Source organism: Dromiciops gliroides, chromosome 3, assembly GCF_019393635.1.
Source record: "Dromiciops gliroides isolate mDroGli1 chromosome 3, mDroGli1.pri, whole genome shotgun sequence".
Taxonomy (NCBI): Eukaryota; Metazoa; Chordata; class Mammalia; order Microbiotheria; family Microbiotheriidae; genus Dromiciops; species Dromiciops gliroides.
This window is the reverse complement of record NC_057863.1, coordinates 371132075-371157160: the sequence shown is the minus strand read 5'-3', so window position 1 is coordinate 371157160 and position 25086 is coordinate 371132075. Positions and strand designations below refer to the sequence as shown.

Here is a 25086-nt window from a genome sequence, read left to right as displayed (position 1 = left end):
ATATATTCCTGGAGGAAATTTTCAGAGGTTCATTGCAATCCAGATAAACATCAGACATGCTACTGAACAAAGATGGCTACAGTCTGTAATGGACAGTAACTTTGGGAAACGATCCAGGGGATTTGGAGAAGAGGGATAGGGATGATAAGGGATCTATTCTGATAGTTGCCCTAGGGGATTCTTTCCAGGTCTGGTTCTTTTCCCCTGTACTAATAACTTCATTTGGTTGAATTAATTTAGGTTATCCCCAGGATCCATAAACTTCTTGGGAACTTTTGGAGCACCTGGGTAAAATAAGATCTATTGGGAAATGCTCAGAACAGTTTGAAAATATGCAAACCACTAACTCTTAGAAATCCTTCAGAAGCTGATATTGGCTTTAATGCCCTTAGCATCTAACAAATTACTGAGGTTTAGGATGTAGGTCAGGAAACCCTACCAAGGGATCACATGTCTCCTTATATAATAAAGTCATGTAAAACAGATTTTAATAAATGTCTGCTCTATGCTAAGCACTTGGGATATTAGGACAAAAACAAAAATAAAAACAAAAACAAGCAAAAAATAAGTCCTGATTTCAGAGAGCTCACAGTTTAATGGGGAGGACAATATGCCAACAATTATATATAAAAAAGAGATATCCAGGAACACTGGATATAATTTCAGATGAAAGGGACTAGAATTCAGAAGGACCAGGAAAGACTTCTTAGAGACTTGAAGGTAAGTAAGGGAAGCCAAGATGTAAGGATAAGGAGAGAGAAAGAGCTCCAGGCATGGGAGATAGCCAGTAAAAAGATGGTGAATTGGGGGATAGAGTATGGTATAAGAGGAACAGCCAGGAGGCAAGTGTCACTGGATCAAGAAGGAAATAGTGTAAGAAGACTGGAAAGGTAGTAAGGAGCCAACTTATGAAAGGCTAAAGAGAGAATTTTCTATTTGATTCTAGAGGGAATAGTGAGAAAACACAGCTTATTAAAAGGGATAGGGGATGACAATAAAGAAATATATATGAAGTAATAAGAAAGTACATATAGTCTTTGGTTTTGCTTCACCTTTTTTCCCCCTGGTAACTGCTAATGTCATTGAAATGCTATTTGGGGGGGTATGTAACATTATACATAATATTTTTTTCAAAGTGAGGATAATTTTCTTGAATTTTTTTCTCTGATTTTTTTCTTTAAAAATTATTTGTCATAATATGGTTTTTTTTTCCTTTGGGAGGGGAGAAGGGAGGATACAAGAAGAAAAATAAATTACGTAATACAGAATATATAAATAAAATTCTATTTTAATAAAGGAAATAAAGAAAATTTTATTTCCATGCTTAATCAGTGAATTCTCCATACCCAATGACTTTCTTCCCCTCTGCTCCCCTATTACTGTGATAAATAGACAGTAAACATGGGAAATGAAACCAGATTTTCTTCCAGCTCTGCTCCTAAATAGCTCCTTATGAACACTTTGTGGCCACTCATATCTGATTCACAAAAAAAATGCACAACCTTAATTATCGTTGGAAGCTTGTAATTTGGGGATGCACTAATGTAAATGTTAACTACCTTAGCTTAAAAAAAGTACCCTTTAAGAAAAGTGTATGTTGGGGGGGCAGCTAAGTGGTACAGTTTATAAAGCATCAGCCCTGAATTCAGGAGGACCTGAGTTCAAATCCTGCCTCAGACACTTGACACTTACTAGCTATGTGAACCTGGGCAAGTCACTTAACCCTCACTGCCCTGCAAAAGAAAGAAAGAAAGAATTAAAGAAAGAAATAATGAAAGAAATAATAAAATAAATAATGAAATGAAATGAAAGAAAAGAAAAAAGAAAACTGTAAGTTGAAAACCTTTGATTTTCTGGTATCTTACTTACTTACCTTGTACTTTATAATAAATTCTCAATTGGTTTTCTCTGCTCTCTCCTCTTAGAGTTAGAGAATAATCTGATATCATGGATTGTGGGTGGGGGTAAGGACTAGCCAAGATTTCAGCACACTTTCTGGACTTAGTATACACACACATACATACATGCACACACACATGCATATGTGTATAAATATATATGTATATATGTGTATATATAAATATATATGTATATATGTGTGTATATATATAGATTGATCTATCATCTATCTATCGATATCTATCTATCTATCTATCCACCTATCTATGATCTATTTCCCTTCACTTTTGATGATTCTGGCTCTAAACAGTGAAACTTGAAGTGTAGAATTAGAACCTTCAGATAAGAAGAATGTCCCATGTCACAATCCCTGCTCAGGAGGCTTCAATAGTTCCCTACTGCTTGGGGTAAAATACTAGCCCTTGAAAATCTGGATCCAATATACTTTTTATACAATGATTTCACATTATTTCCCTTCACATACTCTATATTTCAGCCAACTTAGGCTACTTGCTTATCCCTAAACATGACATTTCCATTTTCCCACTCTACGTGTCCCATACCCAGAATGCTCTCTCCCATTTACCTCTGAGAATCACTTAACTGTCTTCGAAACAAAACTTAAGGACAAGTCTCAAGATTGGTGGCCTAGAGAAAAACATTTTTCATCCTGCTGCTTGTCCTCTTCCCTCTGATTCTGAAATAACTTTGTACTTATGTTGTATATATTTTGTATTAAATTACCCATGTACATTAGTTCACTCTAATAGAATGTAAGCTCTTTACAAGGACTTGCTTTTAATTTCTGTATCCTAAGTATGCAATACAATACTTTGCATATAGTTGGTAAATATTATGTGTTTGTTGAATTGAATTTTTGAAGACATTTAGCTATATTTAATATGGCCTACTTGAACTAATCAGTTCTAGAAATGTTTCTATCAAGTGTTGAAACAAGTTGGTCTTAGGAAGGCCTCATTACTTGCAAATATCAGATAACTGACTTTTTATCATGTATACCTTTTATTCTACAAAGGCTTGACATTGTTCTTATTATAAGACAAAAACAAAGACTATGTGCCACAACTTATTTCAAGTTGGTTTTGTCTCACTTTTGTTTAATATTCCTCTGGACACTTAAAGGGCAGCCCCTAAAATAATTTGTTTCCCATCCCCTCCACCAGTCTTTTGTAGTGTCTTTCATATTCAGAGTATTGTTTCATAAGGCTTAATATCTAAAGTCATTGACATTATTACTTTATCAACTAATTAGGATTTTAAAAGACAGTAATTATAAATGATCATTTACTTTGGAATGGGTCATGCAAAAGAACTGCAGGATATGAATGGAGTTTGCCTCCAACTAATATAATAACCTACTAAGTCTCTCTGCTTCAACTTTTCTCTCATACTGCTTCTCTCCCCCCAAACCCTAGCTGCCCTCTTTCTCCCCATCTCTGTCTTTCTCTGTCTGTCTTTGTCTCTCTTTCCTTCCCTCCTCTATCTGTTGTCTGTCTCTGTCTTTCTCTGTGTGTCAATTTCTTTGTCCCCATCTCTTTATTCAACAAATAAATCCAGTCATGTGACAGTATAAATACCTCCTAGTCTGAAGATGTAGTCATAACTTGATTCTTGATATAACTAATATAAGATTTAGGAATATCAGTCCTAAATACTAATAAGTGAGGAATATTTTTTCTTCAAAGAAGGTATTTTATAGTGAGTCCACATAAATTGAAATTACAACTGTCTAGATTAGTGTAGAATATTTGAATTTGCCCTATTCAAAGTTACAATTATGTAAATTATGGCCATTGGTTCCAGGCCCCTGTAAGAAATTCATTATTCATACTAATCAGTATTAGTGTGGCTTTATTCATTTGTACATGCTTCCCCAACTTCAAAAACCCCAAATCAACAAATATTTGTAGGTTTCTGCTTTTCTTTCTTTCACAGATGCATTCAGTTAAATTTTTTCAACTTATATTTAGCACCTACTATGTGGAATCAATTATGCTAGGCTAGGGATACAAAATTAAAAATCAAAATGCTTTCACATCTTCAATAGGCTTACTTTCTAATGGAGATACCTGCAGTATCTACCTTTCAGTGTTGTTACCATTCCTAATTGGAATATCTTCTTCTTTTGCCAGGCCCCAGAGATGTCAAACTCAGGGCCAGGTCAATCTAGACTGGGGTAGAATGAGATTAAAATGTAATAGGGAAGGGGCAGCTAGGTGGCCCTGGAGTCAGGAGTATCTGAGTTCAAATCTGGCCTCAGACACTTAACACTTACTAGCTGTATGACTCTGGGCAAGTCGCTTAACCCCAATTGCCTCACTAAAAACAAACAAACAAAATGTAATAGGAAAATGTTTAACAAAATAATTAAAAATATAATACAACCTAGATAATACTATTTCCTTTTTAATTTTTCAAGTCGATATATGGTCCACAGGGGTCCCTTTCTATTTGTTTGACACCACTACCTTACACAATTCAGAACAAATTTTGAGAGGAGAACAGGGATGAAATCTTCAGATATAAAACATAGTTATGACAAGTCATGAATCAAAAAATGATTAAGAAGATATTTATACTTTTAGGTCTGTAAGCTCCTTCACTTCTTTAGGACATTCGAAACAGAATACCAACCTCTCCTGAGGATGATAGGATTCAGAACTAGGGGTGTGCTGGAGTTATTAATTTTTCAGAGTAAGCATTTATGTCTTGGAAATTAGCAACTGCCACAGATGAGGCCTTGGTTTATTGTTTTGTCAATTGTCTAGAATTAAGAAAATGATGGAGAAAATGTACCTAATGTCACTTAAGGTTAAAAGTATATGGTATGTGTCATTTTAAATTTGTGAATCAGTTGTTAAAACTTTCCCATCATTCCACTGGGAAGGGCCATTAGTGATCATTTAGTAGGACATGCCTTTCATTTTACAAGTGGAGAAAAGAGCTCAGAGAATATAAGCAACTTATTCAGGATCACACTACTAATAAGTCTCAGGGCCATGGACTGAACCAAGGTTTCCTGATTTTCTACTACCCCATGCTGTCTCAGTCTAGTCCAGAAAATTTTCCTAAAATATATTTTATTTATTGCCTTAAATTGTGTTTAGTCATTTCAGTCATGTCCTACTTATCATGAGCCCATTGGAGTTTTCTTGGCAAAGATACTGGAGTAGTTTGCCATTACCTTCTCCAGCTCATTTTACAGATGAGGAAAATGAGACAAACAGCATTAAGTGACTTGTCCAGAGTCACACAGCTAGTAAATGCCTGAGGCTGGATTTGAACTAAGGTCCTCCTTACTCCAGTGCTCTATCCACTGTGCCACCTAGATGCCTCTGCTCCAAATAATTATGTCCAATATTGTTTTACACAAAGATAATACAATATATTTCTATCCCAGGTGAGCCAGAAAAATAGGATTTAAGGAAGTAGATGGAGACCTCTTCTTTTTATTTTCTCTTCTGATCCAACAAGTAGTATGAAAGAATATTAGATCAGGAGTTGAGACCTAAACTTTAGCCCCACCTCTGTCATTAAGTGGTTGAGAGAACAGAAATGAGTTTTGTAATCTCTGAGCTTTCTCATCTGTAAAATGAAGGAGTAAAATAAAATAATCTGTATGATCCCTTTGAGCTATATGTCTCTTGAGTCTCATTCCTCGGAAAGTCCTCATTCCCCATAGCTATTAAAATAGAAAGTGATATGTTGTAGAGAATTAAATGTACTCTAGGGAGGTATGAGGAGGGATTATCGGTCTTTGAAGAAATTCTTGTCTCCAAGGAAAACAGAACCTATAAAAAAAATATAAAATTTCCTAAAGTCAATTTTCCTATAATGTTCTTCAAATTGTATGATATAGTTTGGTTTAGACTAGGCTTCTACCCATAGAAAAAGAAAACAGTTTCTGCCTCTCTTCATGTTTATCTCTAGTTGACATATTCAATACTGGTGAAGACTAAGGTGGTCAGTTCTGTTGAACCCGTATTGGTACAGAGTTAAAAGGCTACCTAGAATAAATGATTATAGGTTGAACCATGAATGAATGAAAATTATTAAGTATATCATCATCAGTCATAGTGAGTATTTTATCCTCATAACAACTGGGGATGCAAAGGCTTTTATTATCCCCATTTTATTGAAGAAGATAATGAAGTAGACAAAGGCTAAGTAACTTGTCACAAGTCACACAGCTAGTTTATATATGCCAGACTATGCATTAGGATGCAAAAGAGATAGTCCATGCTCCCTTAAGGCCCTTACATTCTAATGGGAGGAAACAATATATTTCAAGGGTGGTGGCTAGAGAAAGAAGTTTTATTCTGGTAGGTCATGAGGTTGATTGATTCACAGCCTTGTCAACTGACATGGGCTTTATAGGAGCAATGGTAATATTGATTTTATTACAGTGGCTAGAATCAGAGGTGGAAATCTTGGGGGCTGGGTACAACAAAGCATTTGACTGTATGGCTGAATGAAAAGAAAAAGCCTGAAGTGACTAGGTGAGTTATACACTACAATCAGGATGACTCACTCCACTCCACCTCCATGGGCACTTCAAAGCTGAATGGAGTTAACTCACCCAGGGATTGGGGCATGGTAGAATCAGTCTGACTTTCTAGTTATGAATGATTTCTTTGGACTTTTGTTATATACTGCTTCATCTTTCATTTCCAAAACAATAATGAAACCTGGGTGATGGTGGAGTGTTCAGTGCACATGCATCTTCATTATTGTTTGTCCACTAGAGAAATTTAAATGTAAACAATAAAACCACAGACTTAGACTGTCTGAGTATTAGATTTGGATACTGTGCCTTGAAATTCCTCAAGAAACTGACAGAATCTTGTTTTTTGGTTAAATTTAAAAAAAAAAAACAACACACAAACAACCTATTTTTAAAATAGGAAAATTGAACTAGCTTATTTCCAAACCCTTTCTTGCTCTCTATCACACTGAAAATATTCAGTAGTTTGAAAATTACCAACATAATGGAAATTAATAAATTTTGATCTAAATACTTCAAATTGGGAGGATATAAAATTTTACCCATAGATAGAAACTCTATAACCTACTTCAAATACTTAAAGCATCTATCACCACTAGAATACTTAAAAGTTAATTTTATTGATATGAATCCCCCATTCCTACCTTACCACCACAACTGATGCAGATTTATACTAATCAATGACTTGGTAGAGAGGGATACTTTAAAGTTGCTTATGGATGAAAAAGGAATGAACCCCACAGCTATCTGGTGATTAAGTTCTTCTAAGGATAAACTATGTTACTTCTAATGTAAGAACTAGACAAGCCCATGCCCAGGTCATTACTTGAAGGTCAATAAAGCATGCAACTTTGGCCACCAGGGACATTAATTTATTGGGTAATCTCAAAATCAAGAGGTCCCTTTTTCCATATTGCGGAATCAAAGAGTGGTGATTTTTAGGTAGAGGACCAGATATCATGCCCTCTAGTCAAAAACGTATTCCACTCCTCTCCAAATAGTAGCAGTGGATTTAGGTATAAGAATACATCTTTGGTTCTCTTAGCATAAAATAATATGTCACTCATGTTATACTTAGCAAATTAAAGAAAAGAATCATTAGTCTCTGTTACCTTAGTGATTTAAATATTTTAAAAGCTTTTTATATTATGGAATATGTCAGGGGGGGCGGGGAATGAAAGCATGCCCAAAGTCAGCAGCTATCAAAAACTTTAAGAAGTTTAATAATATAAATTCTAGCTGGAAATATAATTTTTTTAAAAATGACTTGCACCAACAAAGCTCAGCAGCAAGAGAAAGAAAGAGAAATTCCATTTAAAGTAACTGTAGACAGTATAAATTCTTTGGGAGTCTACTTGCCCATACAAACCCAGAACTCTATGAAACACAATTACAAAACACTTTTCACACAGATGAAGTCCGATCTAAATAACTGGAAAAAGATCAATTGCTCATGGATAGACCTGCTGTTAATATAATAAATATGGATAGACTTGCGTTAATATAATAAATATATAATATAATAAATAATATATAAATAATGACAACTCTACCTAAATTAATTTACTTATGCAGGCCATACCAATCAGTCTACCTAAAAATTTATTTTTTTAGAAAAAAAATAACCAAAATTCTCTGGAGGAACAACAAGGTCAAGAATATCAAGGAAACTAATGACAAAAAATGCACAGAAAGGTGGGGTAGCCATACCAAATCTGAAGCTATACTATAAATGTCAATCATCAAAACTATTTGGTATTGGGTAAGAAATAGAGTGTGGATCAATGGAATAGGTTAGCCAACAGTAGACACATAAGTAAATGACTATAGTAATCTACTGTTTGATAAACCCAAAGTCTGCAGCTTCTGGAATAAAAACTCACTATTTGATAAAACTGCTGGAAAACTGAAGATAGTATGCAGAAACTAGCATAGATCAACATCTTACACTATATATTAAAATAAGGTCAAAATGGATACATGATTTAGACATAAAAGGTGATACCGTAGGTAAATAAGGAGATGAAGGAATAGTTTACAATTTATGACCAAGCAAAAAATAGAAAATATTATGAAATGCAAAATGGATGATTTTGATTACATTAAATGAAAATTTTTGTACAAACAGAAATATTACATCCAAAATTAGAAGTGAAATAGAAAGCTGGGAAACAAGTTTTATAGCCCGTTTTTTTCTGATAAAGGCCTCATTTCTAAAATATACATATAGGGAACTAAATCAAATTTATAAGAATGCAAGTCGTTCTCCAATTGAGAAATGGTCAAAGAATATGAACAAGCAGTCTTCAGATGAAGAACTCAAAGATATCTTTTTGGCCATATAAAAAAAATACTCTAAATCACTATTGATCAGAGATATACAAATTAAAAAACAGCTCTTAGGTACCACCTCACACCCATCAGATTGACTAATATGACAAAAAAAGGGAAAATAACAAATTTGGAGAAGTTGTGGAAAAATTGGAACACTAATGCATTGTTGGTGGAGTTGTAAACTGATCTAACCATTCTGGAGAGCAATTTGGAATTATGCCCAAAGGGGTATAAGACTGTGCATACCCTTTGAACCAGCAATATCTTTGCTAGGTCTATATCCCAAAGAGATCATAAAAAAGGCAAAAAGATTCACACGTACAAAAATATTTATAGCTGCTCTTTTTATGGTGGCAAAGAATTGGAAAGGGAATGCTCATCAATATGGGAATGAATGGCTAAACAAGTTGTGGTATATGAATGTAATGGAATACTATTGTGCTGTAAGAAATGATAAGCAGGCAGATTTCAGAAAAACCTGTAAAGACTTACATGAATTGATGCTGAGTGAAATGAGCAGAACCAGGAGAACATTGTGCACAGTATCAACAACATTGTGTGTTTATCAACTGTGATAGACTTATCTCTTCTCAGCAATACAATTAGTCCAACATAATTCCAAAGGACTCATGATGCAAAATGTTCTCCAATCCAGAAAAAAAAAGAACCATGGAATCTGGATGCAGATTGAACCATACTGTTTCTACTTTTGTTTTGTTTTGTTTTTTTTTCTTTTTGAGGTTTTCCCCTTTTATTCTGATTCTTCTTTCACAGTATGACTAATGCAGAAATATATTTAATGAGATTGTACAAATATAACCCATATCAGATTGCTTGCTGCCTTGGGGAGGGGGGAGAGAGGGAGGAAAAAAATTTGGAACTAGAAATCTTATAAAAATAAAATGTTGAAAACTGTCTCTACATGTAACTGGAAAATAATAAAATATTTTTATGTTAAAAAAAAGAAAAGGAAAAAAAAAACATGACTTCCCCTCCACACCATTTCTTTCAAGCCCAACCATAAATGGCATTTAAAGTGGAAGCCTGTGCTTATTTGCATATCTCTCCCAGTATCTTGAAACAAGATAGGAACTAAATACTACCATCTCCAAGAGCTAGAATGAGTATACTGCCCTGGGTGGGCATCTATCTGTCTGTCTGTCTGTCAGCTAATAATCATCCAATGGGTTTTTTTATTTGATCAAAAAGATTTGGATTCCTGTTGGTCTCCTGTTTGCCAGGGTGCACTGTCGTTTTTTGATTCTGTACCACAAAACATGATCCCAGTTTCTCTCATTATTAAGAGGAGCCAAGAAAAAATATTTTCAAATAATTATTGTTCCTTTGATGTGGGGATGGGCAAATGCACAATGTATATTGAAGTAAGTTTTATGCTCAGGACTGAGTGAATTTCACTTATATTAATAGAGCATTAACGATTCACACTCAGGTCATCCATTTCTTCACACAAAAACTGAAGACAATTTACTGATTCCATTTATACAGGGCAGTCATTTCCCCTGAAGGCTCTACTGGGAGCCAAAATGTGTTACTGCAAAGCAGGCACAAAAAATAAGCAAAATCATCAACAGAAAAGAAGAAAAAAGAGAGACATTAGATTTGGCAAAGCACAAATAGACAGATGGGAGAGAACAAAGAATAAAATACAGAAATCATTATTTTTAAAGTTTTTTTAGTGAGAAGTCAGACATTTGGTAAAATGTATTCTTGTCTAGTGTGGAACATCAAATTTACTTTTTAAAAATTTCAGCATATTTTACCCAAGAAACCTCAAATTATTTAATAAGCGTTTTATAACATTTAAAAAAAATTTACATAATGTAAAAAAATCCAAAATGTAGTCAGCACAAAATAAATACAAACTTTCAACTTTTAAAAAATGTTTAAAAAATAGAATAAATATTCCATTTATTTAGTATAAATATAAGCATGGCCAAGCAATGGACTATATAGCTGTCATCTGATAGGCAGAGTGTGTACTGGACAGATAGAGCACTAAATTTTGAATAAGGAAGATTGTGTTCAAATCTTGCCTCAGACACTGAATAGCTAAGTGTACCTAGATAAGTAACTTAACCACATTGAGACTTTGTTTTCTCTTCCACAAAATGAAGATAATAATAGTACCATCTGAAGATGGGTTGTTGCAAAGATTTCATGAAATAATATATTGCACAGTGCTTTTGAAGAATGTAAAGTGATTTTTAAATGTTTATTATTATTATTATAATTATTATCTAAGCACCAACTTCACTTTTGGGGGGAAGGGAGTGGAGAGGTAGGAATAGAGACTCAAATTATAGGATAACAACATTAGAGATTTAGGGCTGGAAGGAACCTTAAAAAGGTTATCCAGCCTAATCTTATTTTTAACAAATAAGGCAAATAAGGCTCAGAGCAATTAAGTGACTTGCCTAGGATTACACAGCTTTGTTGTTGTTGTTCAGTTGTTTCAGTGCATCGGACTCTTTAGGACCCATTTAGTGTTTCCTAGCAAATATAGTGGAGTGGTTTACCATTTCCTTCTCTCACTCATTTTACAGAATGAGGAAAATATGCTTAAGTGCCTTGCTGGTAAGTGTCTGAGGCCAGATTTGAACTCAGATCTTCCTGACTAGAAGCTCACCACTCTATCTTCTGTGCCACCTAGCAAGTAAGTGTTAGAAGTAGCATTTAAACCCCAGGACTCATGACTTCAGTATAGCACTCTATCTGATATATCATGTTGCCTTCTATCAGGTAAGGTATAGGATAATGGATTTTCCAACCACAGAAACTGTCTGTCCATAGTCATAGAGACTTTGACCTGCATTGGTGAATAGGGGAGACACATAAGAAAAATTATAAATCCTTGAAGGATTGAAGAAATATGGCTATGATGTGATTATAAAAACACAGTTGGGAGTATCTAGGCTCAGATCTAGTAATATGCAATTTATGATTTTAATAATAGCAGTTCATTTACCTATATTTAAAATAAATCCATATTTAGGCAAACTATTTCTAGTAGGAAATGGCTCATACATCACATATTACTCTATAACCATCACAATTTTTAGCATATTTCATAACAATGATGGATCACACCAAAAGAATAAACTTCTTGCTTGATAGTTCACTAATGTATTTATGAACATGTATAACATTTTCATGGTGTCTGCCAGTGCTGTTAGGAGATATTCAAGAAGCTATTTTATGGAAAATATAAACTGTTATGCAAACAGTAGATTTGGAGTAAAAGTGTACATGGTATATTCTTTGCAATTAAGCTGGGGCCACTGAGAAGAGAAGAACGTGTTGGTGACTGGAAGTGAAATGATAGTGTGGAATCATGGCAAAATAGAATACTGAATTTGGAGTCAAATTGCCTACGTTGAATTCCAAGTTACTACACTCAACTCTGTAACACTAGAAACATTCACTATATGTCTGGTTTTTCCTTCTCTCATATATAATTGAGGGGTTTCAACTAGAGCAACACATATCAAACACATGGGCCATATATGTCCCAGAAGACTCCTAGACAGGCACTTATCAGATGAAAAGGTAACTAAGAAATACTTGACAAAATCAATAAAAATGTAATAAACATGTTATATGCAGGATTTTCTTTTCTGTTTTTTTAAGGTATTTATTATTTTTCCATTTACATATAAGGGATAGTTTTCCACAGTTGTTTTCACTAGCAGGATTTTTAGTTCCAAATTTTTTCTCCTACCTCCCTTGCCTTCCCTCCTCCCCAAGATGGAAAGTGGTCTGATTGATATAGGTTGTATATGTACAATCACATTAAGCATATTTCCTACATTAGTCTCTTGTGAAAGAAGAATCAGAGCACAAGGGAAAAAAACAAACAAAAAAGGGAAAATAAAAATAGTCCAAAAGTAGAAAAAGTATGGTTCAATCTGCATTCATATTCACAGTTCTTTTTTTCTGGATGTTGAAAACATTTTCTATCATGAGTTCTTTGAAACTGTTTGGATCATTGTACTGCTGAGAAGAGCCAAGTCTATCACCATTGTTCATCCACAATGTTGCTGCTACTATGTACAATGTTTTCCTGGTTCTGCTACTCTCAGTCAGCATCAATTCATGTAAGTCCTTCCAGGTTTCTCTGAACTCCTCCTGCTCATAGTTTCTTACAGCACAATAGTATTCCATTATATTCATATACCACAACTTGTTTAACCATTCATTTCCCTATTTATAGGCATTCCCTTTCCAATTCTTTGTCACCACAAAGAGAGCTACTATAAATATTTTTGTATGTGTGGGTCCTTTTCCCTTTTCTATGGTCTCTTTGGGATACAGACCTAGCAGTGGTACCACTGGGTCAAAGGGTATCAACAGTCCCATAGCCCTTTGGGCATAGTTCCAAATGTTTTCTGTTTTATTTATTTATTTATTTTACTTGAAATGGGCCCACAGGGATCTTTATGTATGGTTTACTGGCCTCCATTTCCAATTGATTTTGACTCCACTGAAACTGTTGTTTGTTGTTTGTCCTTTGTTCTCGAAGAGGACCATGACAATGAGGTGATGTCATGACATGCAGTGAATGCAGTGAATTGGATTTTAAGTGAAAGAGGGCTGTGCAAGCTCACCAACGTCACTATCTCCTCCAGAGCCATCTGGGTCCAGTGGCAAGATATACATCAGGATGACTGGAGATGGCCCTGGACATTTAAGACAATTGGGATTAAGTAACTTGCCCAGGGTCATGAAGATACCAAGTATCTGAAGTGAGAATTGAACTCAGGTGCTCTTGAGTCCAGGGTCAATGCTTTATCTGTTGCATCACCTAACTTCCCCTGAAATAGACAATATTGAATGCCCCCTCTAACTCTAGATCGATGTGTGTATGAACCTATGGTAATAAGCAGGTGGCTTAGAAATTATTAGGCCTGCTTCACCCAGAAATATCATGTACTCAAGTTTTATTCATTAGAAGCCAGAGGTCTAATGTTGATGAGTTAGCATAGAAATAAGGCAATATAGAAATTGCCTACAATAGAAGTTTTGTTATTCAGGTGACTATGAGGATTAGAAGAGAAACTAAGGAATTGGGCAATGAAAGTTTTCTTTTAGTTTAGAGATGGAAGGAAGCAGCAACAAAAAGAAACATGGCATTTGAATAGTCAGGCTATAGGCTAGGAGAGTAGGCCTAGTAAAAAGTTAAGAGGTTTTTTGAGAGTATTAGGGTAATTGCAGGCAGTTACCTTAAGCTTATTGACCAAGCAGGTTTCACAGGAAAGAACTTCAAAGTAAACAACAAAGCAAGCAACAGCCTCAAGTGACATGATCTGTTCAAAGGCTTAAAATACAAACTGATAAAGAAGTGGGACACCTCAGATAAGGGGAAGACAGGAAGAGAATCAACATGGCACACCAAAGTACAATGGATCAGGAAAGAAGAGCTGGGAGATACAGCTCATCCAGATTGCTCAGATTAATGACAGAAGAAAAGATAAAATATTTAGTGGGCATTAATGGAGTACAGAGGCTAGGTTATATGGTAGAAAAAAGAAAGAAGCAAAACAAGATGTCCTGGATATCTAAGGCCAAATGCAGCCAAGATGTTTGCACTGTTATTAAAGTTTTAAGTGTTGGGCCATTTGGGGTCCAAAGAGCAGGAAAGGAAAAGAAAGGAAGAATTTTTCTAAAGAAGTTTGTTGCAATTTCTTCCTCAGCAGTAGCCTGGGCACCGAATTTCAAGTCAGCAAAATAATAGTGACACTCTCTAAAGGACTCTCAGTCTGTGGAATTGTTCATAGAGTCCTCCCATGTGTTTTGGTTCAATTCAATTCAACAAAATTGTATTAAGGACCATGTGTCAGCCACCTTTCTAGGCACTGGAGATACTAAGACAAAACAGAATACTCAAACAGATTAAAAACCCAGTCCTTGCTATCTAGGCACTTGAATTCTAAATGAGCTGTTAAGCACTTAGCAGTTATATGTTAATCTGCATGATTTGTTGTATGAGTTTCACATAAAGTAAGTTTTTTTCTGAAAAATCATTACAAATCACGGGACACTAGGTAGGGGCAAATCAGAGGATATTTTTCATATATCTAGTTACACAACGGTTTAATTGTTCATGCTATAAATAATTGGATATTCAGAACAAATCATAGAAACTTGGACCATATAATTCTAAGCCATTTAATGGCTTCAGGACCAAAAAGATATCAATTATAGTCAAATGCTATGAAATCAAGGCATCTGTGACTTCACCAAGGATGCATAGTATGTCTTTCAGTGATGTGAATCAAAGTCCCTCTACAACTTATTAATGATCTTCAAGAGCTATTGTGACTGAAAACTGAAACACTGTGTAGCCAACATAGTGATAAAACTCTCCAAACTTAGACTGGTGTTCAAATGATAGACATACAGACTATTTCTAAGCTTTCATTCCAAACCTTTCCAGAACTGGGTAAGCTTCAAGCAGGCCAGCTAGGTGTCACAGTGAATAGAATAACAAGAATCAGGAGGACCTGAATTCAAATCTGCCCTTTGACACTTACTACCTGTGTGGCCCTTGGCAAGTAGCTTAACCCCGTTTTCCTCAGTTCCTCATCTGTAAAATGAGTCAGAGAGGCAAACAGCAAACCACTCCAGTTTTCTTGCCAAGGAAACCCCAAGTGGTGTCATGACGAGTCAGACACAATTAAAATATGGCTGAACAAAAACCTTCAAGCATCCAGGATCATACTACAAGGATTCAAAACTATACTTGATAGATGCAATGCTTAATTACTTTTGTACTACATATTTCCAGAACCCATAAAACAATCTCAGTGTCAAAAATAGGAAAGAGCAAGTATATTGGTGAGTAAGCATATTGAAAATGGAACCTAAGGTTAAGTTACTACTCTGATTAAGGAACACTAAATCATTATCTGTCTCAATCAATCAAATCATGTTCAACTAATTCACACTAGGAATCAGGGAACAGGAAATTATCTATTACACAAGACTCAGGTAGCCCATCTGCTTAGGACAAGAAATGCCAGCTTGGTAGAAGACTTGACACAGAGGAATAGTGACTTATTTTGAACTATAGGACATTCTTCATAAAACAGTTAACTCCTACATTCTAGGTGGCAATGAATCTCTGTTCCCAGAAAGATCTTTCTAGGAAGAATAGCCAGGAAAGTATCAAAACCACATCTTCTAGCAGCATCAAAAGTTAATTTCAACAGGACCTGAATAGCTTTAAAAAAGTGTGATGTCATTATCTTTATGGGATATCAATTGTATTTTACATCACACATTGAAAATACCATATAATGACTGCAAATTTTACTTTAAAATAGGCATAACTAGGGGAAGCTAGGAGGTGCAATACATAAAGCAATGACTCTAGAGTCAGGAAGACCTGAATTCCAATTTAGCTTCATACACTTAATAGTTGTGTGACCCTGGGCAAGTCATTTAACCCCTAGGTGTGTGTGAGGGGGGAACATTACAAGAGATGTTTTAAATAAGAAGTTATCCCTTCCCACATCATGGAGGTAAGGGGCATAATGCCCCTGTGATTTGGAGAATCCACATAACATTTTTGTCTCTCCTTTTTGTACCAGAGAAGAATTATGAATTATTATAGTATTAAAAAGATTAAAATATGTTGATGTTATACAATACTATATATATTTCTGAGTTTCTAAACTTTTTCTGTGTCATCTTCTTCAAAACTCCCCCCAAATTCCCATTTAATTTCTTATGCTGACCCATTATATATCATAACTGCAATGGTGAAAGTCATGATGTGGAATGGATAACTGTATTTGTGAATGCAATTTCTATTGCTAAATGTCAATTTTCCCAAATGCACACTTTGCGGGAAGCCATATAATTAGTTTAAAGAGCAGACTTAGAATCAGAGACTGGAGTCTGAATTCCAGTTCTGCCACTTAACAACTGTGTTTTGGGCAAGTCATTTGCTAAACTCCATTGTCCTGATCTGTAAGATGGATATTCTACTCAAAAACATTTATTTAATACTTACTATGTTCCAAGCAATATGCTAGGCGCTGGGATACAAAGATTAAAAGAAAATAGTCCTTGCCTTCAATGAATTTACCATTGGGGGAAAACAACACACATACACACACACACACACACACACAAGTAAATGAGAAAAAAATATACATAACAAAGTCATTTCCAAGAGTGTGTATATGTATGTGGGGAAAGGGTGAATGCTATAGGTTTATATAAAGGCCAGTTATTAACAATAGAACAGAGTTCAAGAGAGCATAATGAAAGGCTAGAGAAGAGGATAGGGACACCAGAAAAGAAGGGGCTAATGTAGATGGGCATGAATGAGCAGGGACTCATTGGAGAAAGGAGCTTTAGCCTATGTAGTTGTTTACAGCTCAGAATTGCAGGGAGTCTGAGAGGAGCTATAGGGCAGAGGTTATCATTCTCTTCTAAGGAGAAAATGTAATAGTGATTTGTTTATCAGTCTTGGAGAAAGAGGTGAAAAGCAGAGTGAAAGGATAAATCTATATCAGCAGGGGAGAATCTTGCTTGATATTCAAAGGAAAATGATATCTGCAATACCTACTTTATAGGCTGTTAGATAGGCAATTTGTAATCCTTAAAATGCTATATAGGTATGAGATTATAGTATTATACATATTGGCTCCCCAATACTATGCCAAATATATGATAGCTAAATTTAAGTGAATCCCTCTTTCTGGATCTAATCTATGTCCTCAAGATTGTTTCAAGGCCTTTTGAAATTATGGCCCACCAGATATATCTGGTAGATGTTGAGAGTTATAGCTAGAACTGTAGAATGTTAGCCTTGTAAGAGATGCCAATGATCACTGAGTCTTAACTCTAGCCAAAGAGAAAATCCAAATGGTCCATCCTGGTTCTACTAATTACTAATTTTGATAATGTTGATAAGTTACTTCATTTTGCTGAGACCTAGCTTGCGCGTGTAAAATGGGTGAATAAAACATTTACCATGTGCCAAATACTGTGCTAAATATTGGGGATATAAAGACAAAGGCAAAAGTAACTCTTGCTCTAAAGAAGCTTACCTTCTAATAGGAAGAAGTAATGAAAATAGAGAATTGATGGCCAGGAAGAGGCATTTTGGTTTGGAATACTGCAGGGGTGTTAAGTAGAACCACAGGGGAGTAGACTGGCACACCCTTTTTTTTTTTTTTAGTGAGGCAATTGGGGTTAAGTGACTTGCCCAGGGTCACACAGCTAGTAAGTGTTAAGTGTCTGAGGCCGGATTTGAACTCAGGTACTCCTGACTCCAGGGCTGGTGCTCTATCCACTGCGCCACCTAGCTGCCCCATGGCACACCCTTTTGAAGAGCAATAATAGTATTGATTGGATTATGAGGGAGATCTGTTGTTCTCAAAGTGGGTATTTTAAAAGTATATTTACATATTAATATTAGGTTTTAATATTTAAAGCAACTTAAACAAAAGTTCTCTGTGAGAGTCCTCAATAATTTTTTTTTTTTTGGTGAGGCAATTGGGATTAAGTGACTTGCCAAGGGTCACACAGCTAGTAATTGTTAAGAGTCTGAGGCCAGATTTGAACTCAGATCTTCCTGAATCCTGGGCCGGTGCTCTATCCACTGCTCCACCTAGCTGCTCCCCTCAATAATTTTTATAGTATAAAGGTGTCCTGATATCAAAAATTTTGAGAATTACTGATCTAGGTTATTTTAAAGGTTAGTTGCAACTCTATCTACACACACACACACACACACACATTCACATACACAAACATATGTAAATTGAAAGGAAATTCACTTTTACTTAGGAAATGCCATTATATTTTAAAACTATATCTCTAATTATTAGAAATCTTTTCCCCTTATAATCAGCTGAAATATTCCTACTTCTTGGAGAATACTATAGATTAAAATAGAATGGAGGACTTTGGGACACACTACATTAATACTGACATGACCACACTATGTGGTATGCTCTTGCTATTGTTGCAGCAAAGCCAATAATGTGTCTATCTCACTAGTGTGGATGATCTCATGTTACACAGTAGGGTCTAAAAGTGACTCAGGATTTTTAATTAGGAGTTACACTTCTCCTGTAGGCAAAAAATTTGGCCACAAAAGCCAGCTGATGGCTCTTACTCAATAAAGGTTATTTCTCTGTGTTCTAGTGGCTTAAAAATGATCACATTTCTCAAAAAAAAACCCACCCTGAATACTTTGAATATTGAGTGGAAAAGTTTGGTAGGATGGTAGCCATGTAGTTATGCATGTCCCATCTCTTCTTATTTGTGGCAATTAATTATAGGTGTCCTATCTCAAGCCAAGAGCTAGGCTCTCTGATTTGATAGAGAGGTGTTTTATCTTCTGTGAATTTTGGACAGTTGTGACTTATAGAGACTGATAGTCTATATGGACTGTAGAAGTCCCAAGGACCCTAGGAATGGCTCTGGTTTAGTTGACCAAATGACAGGTCATTGATATAGAAGGGTAACTATATCTTAGACATGTCTGTGCTATAACATGGTTAAAACACCCACCTTGATACACAAAATAGAGATAAATCAGAGGGAGAACATGAACATGAACAAAAGGAACACACCTTGGCTAAACCCTATTTACATGATAGTACAAATCCCAGAAATTCCCATTTTAAAGCTTATAGGACATATTAGGCAATGCTCAAACTACCAACAACAGCAATGAAAATGCAGGGTAAAAACCTTTAAAAATGCATCAAAGCAGCCTAAATAATTTTTTAAAGACAAATTTATAAAATATCTGCACCAGCCTAATAGGCCTTAGGAATATATTCACCTTGGAGGCAGCGTCTCAAGGGAATCATCTATAAAACCCAATAGCCTCAGAAATAGCATTTGTTTCTCAGGGATTAAGACAATTACTTTCACTCTAGTAATATTAGCTCATGAAACAAATAAAATTAAAGAAAAAGCTATTGATGCATTCAAATAAAATATTTGTTCAATGAAAGAGTTTCATTTACAGAACTTATGACTAATAGGATGAGCAGTTTCAATATGAGCAAACAGTTGGTCGCTTATTAAACATCTTGAAGATTCTACTCATGCTCCTCATTCTCATTTAATTAAAGCAAATCAGCAAATAAGAAAAGGTTCAATATAATAAAATGCTGTTTAGTTTAGTGTGGTGGACAATAACTATGTATTATCTATAAACTTTTTATCTTGCTAGCAGCTAACATAGTACTCTACTCAAAGTAGATGCTTAATAAATATTTGTTGAATTTGTATTTAAGTTTTGCATGCAAGGTGGGGGAGATACAAATTTCAGATAAAATTCTGTCCTTTACTTTCCATGAGTTTATAGTCTATTAGGGGGAAAATAGACACTACTCTGAGGGAAGTTTTTTGGATTAGTGAAAACCAGTGTTGTAAAGTCCAAGGGGTGATTGTTACTGACAGGGGAGAAGAGAACACTTCCCAGAGGTGTTGACATTCTCAATGGGCTGTAAGAATATAACAGGCAAAGAGGAGGAGAAAAAAACCTTCCAAGCAGAGGGAATAAGGAAAGCCATGAGCAAAGCATGGAGGCATGAGGATATGGTGCTCACTGAAGACATAACAGAATTATTTAGTTTGTCTGGACTACACAGCACATGGAGGGGAATAATATGTCATCAGGCTGGAAAGGAAGCATGGCATCAGATTATGGAAGGCTTTGAAATCCAATGAAAAGGAAGATGACAGAGGAAAGGCAGTGAGCTCTCAAACTCATGACACAATCACTCCCCCAAAACATCCAAATAATGCCATAGGACAATGCCTGAAGCAGTAAAACCCACAGAAGAATGTGTTGAAATCATCTTCTAAACAAGAATGGCTTGGAAGGTCAGAAGGAGGGAGCTGCTGTGCTGAGACAGGAGTGGAGCCCAATCCCACAGTCACCCTGACACAGATCCAGTCCCAGGCCTCACCAGAGAAGGAGACCCCCCAGAGTCTCTGAATCAGCTGAAGTACCAGTGTTGTCTGGAACTAAGCTCACAGTCTGGTGAGAGGGCTGAGCCCTTGGCAGGGGGGAGACTTCAGGGGTCTATGCTGGTGTTGAGGCAGAACTTGGGTTTTTCACCCCTGCTGGAAACCAGGAGGTAGGTTCGAGAAGCAGTGGCCCAAGTGGGGGAGGGGCACAGGCTCGTCAGAGCTGACAACCACAACACACAAAGCTGGTTGATTAGCCAATTGGTCTGGGGTCATCTATGGACCAGGCAACAGGCCAGGTGAGTGAAGAACCTGATCCTCCTTAAATCATACCACCTGGGACTTCTGAAGCTTGGGATAGTGCAGCCTGAAAACAGTGCCCCACTTTAAGGAGCTAAAAGTCAAGTAAAAGAAAGGCAAGATAAGCAGACAGAAAAAGGTGAGGACCATAGAAAGTTTCTTCAGTGACAAGGAAGATCGAGGTGCACCCTCAGAGGAAGATGGCAACGTCAGGACCTCTATATCTAAAGCTTCCAAGAAAAATATGAATTGGTCTCAGACCATAGAGGCGCTCAAAAAGGACTTTGAAGATAAAGTTAGAGAGGTAGAGGAAATCCAATTAAAAGAGTTTGAATGTTAGTGGGGTTTGGTGCAGGAGAATAATATAGAGTTACAAGATTTTGGAGCAGAGGAACAGCATGAGCCTATTTGTTTCTTAGACAGATTATTACTATATTATGAAACATAGGAAGGATGGATTGAAGTGGTAATGGAAGTAGGAAGTTCTGTTGAAAAGCTTTTAAAATAGTCCATGAAGGTGAAAATAAATACCTGTACTAAGAATGGTGACAGTAGGAATAAAGGGGAAAAGATGAAGGGGAAAAAGTCACTGAAGAGGCCAAATAAATGTTATTGAGATCATAGATTTAGAGACGGGAGATACCTTAGAGATCATCAAGTACATCCTTATAACTTTACAGATGAGGAAACTTAAGACCCAGACTGCGACACAGTTTGTAAATGTCTGAAGCAGAATTCAAGTTTCCTGCCTACAAGTAGAGAATTCTATTCACTATGTTCTAGTGACCAAACTGCCATGATTACTGAGTGGATACAGTAATGTGAAAGATTTGGAGATGGAAGACTACCAAAATAGGAGTGTAACTGATAGAAAGGAAGTCAGAAGAAACAGCAGAATCAGAGGGAAAGGGTATAAGTTTGCTTTTGTACATATGGAACATGAAGTGCAGTAAGGCATACAAATAGAAGTGACCATTTGGTAACTTGAAACAGAAGTGTCAGGAAGGAGTTATTGGTCTCCTCCATATCTCTTTGGGCATTATTGTATAGATGTCATAAAGTTGTCAGAGTGAATGGAATTGCCAAGAGTTTAATATGTAGAATAAGAAGAGGTGATGATCTAGGATAGAAACTTAGGAAATCCCCTAATTAACATGTCTAGGAGGGAATGAGGAACCAACAAATGAGAAGAGAAGGGGGATGAACTTAATAATTTTTTACTATTTTGTGCTAGAATTGCAAAAGCTAATATTTTGCTGGAGTGAAAAAAGAGGAGTGGCTTACATGAGATAAATCATTTAAACTCAGCAGTGAAAATTATTTTCCATAACTGAACAGGAACAGTGGTAATTTAGAGAAAGTTGACAAAGGATGAACAATGTGATATGAGTTGGTCAAAAATAATATTATAAGAAAAAAGAAGAAAACTTTTAGATTGTTTAACCTGGAAAAGAGATGGCACAGTGGTAAAACTAATTTCTATAGAACTCATCATTCCTAGCATGGCTTGTCATTGGAATAGACTCTAAGTCAAATCATATAACAACAAATATGACCATTGTGGTTGTGGCAAAATAATGACTTAGTGTGGCAATCTATTAAGGGGAGTTAATTTACCTTTGAAAACACTAAAATTATAAAAGGGATTCACTAATAAAGTGAATTTCATTTCCATTTTAACAAAAGAAAAAAGAATAGAAGGTTGCAACTTATTTCATTGAAATTTGAAATAAAAAATAATAAAACGTTCTTGAAAACCATTATTAGCCCATATACCTAATGACTAAAATAAATCATCATTACTGAATGATTTTAGCCAGATGTGTAGCCTCTGTTGACTTCCTATAAATATTAACAATGTTTTTTGTGTCACATGAAGAGTAGCAGAAAGAATTAAATGACTCTTAGTTGAGGGGGATTGGGGTGGAGAGAGAGAGACAGAGAGACAGACAGAGAGAGAGAGAGAGAGAGAGAGAGAGAGAGAGAGAGAGAGAGAGAGAGAGAGAGAGCAAGCTCTGATTCAAATGATTTTTTTAAACTTGGAAACTCTACTCTAGGCTGCTGAACTGGATTTCTAAAGAACATGATCAATTTCCTTCAGTGGATAAAAGTAGAAAACCTACATCTAGCATAATTGAAACTCTATCATGCCAATAATAGATTGATTAATAAGATGATTTCTGGAAGGCCCATTGTTGAACTGATTTGTATAACCAACCTTTCTGCTAAAGCAAGGACAAAATCAATTATTAGATTATAAACTATTTGAGGTGAGAGAATACATCTTATTTATGTTTGTATCCCTTACCATATCCAACATAGCATTTTATACTGTAAACAAGTATATAACGCATAATTATTGAATATTAAAGGATATCCTTGTAATCTTCTTACTTAACTATTAACATTAAGAAACATATGTGACATTTAAACATGAGTTGTCTATATTTCTTCATTGATTAAGGGTATGCTATTTTAAACAATTTATCCTTAGCAAATAAGAAGTTATTTAGAGATAAATGTTAATTTTACTAAGATCACTGTCATTTTCAACATAGAGAATAAACTAGTTATATTTCAACAAAATGGATGTTATAAATGACTAACCTTTATAAATGTAGCACTGGAAACTTGAAAAATCAATAACTGTTTATATTTTGACATAATATGTTTGCTTTCACACAGGAAGATGCCAGTGGTTCAGTCTTTAAGTTATCTTTTCCAAAATGATAATACTTTTGTACGTTTAAGCTACATTCCTATTCCTGCTTTCTTATGATCATGCCATTCTGTGATAAAACTTTTTGGGTTAAACACATCTCTGATTTTGAAAAAAAAGGTGTTTTATTTTTCTAAGTGGTACTAACTGATATAAATATGGATAAAAAACTGAGGCTGTAGCCTCATCAGGAATCAGGCGCTAAGCACTTAGTTATACAAAGCATCAAAGGCTATACCATGTTTGTAATGGACAAGCTTTATAAGCACAATCCTACTTACCACAGTTGGCTTCATCTGATGCATCAGCACAGTCTGGATCCTCATCACAAACCCACAGCTTGGAATGCAGTTGTTTGGTAGTTTTACACTGGAAATAGCTTGGTGAACAGCTGTTTTCAGCTTTAAAGGAAAACACATATTATAGTTTGTTCTATCCAGAAGCAATATTTAAGGACAAATAAAATGTTCAATTTGTTTTTGGATGTTAACGAGTAATTTGTTGTCTCTTAGTAAACCAGCTAAAGGTAGATTATATTTTTTTCACGATTTTTTCCTAATATATTTTTCTTATGAGAAAGAGACTTCTTTCTCTTAGTAATATTTAATACAATATTAGAATCTTCACAGTTATTGATTGGGTTTGATAGATGGAAACCAACAAAGCAAAAGTTAAAACATTTGTGACATTTCACAATTTGTTTTTTTCACTTAGTTCACCCAGAAAAGGAGACAATCAATTCTAGTATATGAAAATTAGAATCAAGAAGTTTTTAAGCATACCAAAGCTTTAGGGAAAAAAGTGAAATAAGGAGAATACAAACTATTACCAAAACCTCAAAATTGTTTTGTAAGGTTTGGAGAAGAAGAAATGAAAGGAAGATTCTGACTGTAAACTGCATCACAAATCCAGGTTTAATGGATCGGCTTCTAGAATGGCTAACCATAAAGATCTGGTACTGACTTTATTCTGTAGTGCCATCTTAATCAAATTGCTGGATGACTGAACATTATTTACTGATAAAAGTTCTAAAGTAATAAAATAAAACTTCAGTGAGACAGAAACTGTTGACAACAGTTTTGTAGACAGTTGGAAACTTCAAAAAAGTCTCTGTGACATTCTGACACCTTTTTCTGGGGAAGGAAGAAGTTTTTAATTTAGTTTAGCTTTGTTTTAGGTAGGGAATTGGAGATAAATATGAAGCGATACAAAGAGAAGGTACTTTAAATGAAACTCTATTTTAAAATATTCTATTCTATTATTCTCAAGACCTTTTTTTTTTTTTTGGTGAGGCAGTTGGGGTTAAGTGACTTGCCCAGGGTCACACAGCTAGTAAGTGTCA

At 35.4% G+C, this 25086-nt stretch overlaps 1 protein-coding gene across 1 annotated transcript in view; it reads right to left on the bottom strand.

The window, feature by feature from the left end:
* The window catches only part of LRP1B (LDL receptor related protein 1B), a 2279180-nt gene that overhangs the window by 277381 nt on the left and 1976713 nt on the right, over nt 1–25086 (bottom strand). Inside the window, 1 exon segment of the mRNA XM_043994810.1 lies at nt 24026–24145. Within this exon segment, the coding sequence (XP_043850745.1) occupies nt 24026–24145 (120 nt within the window).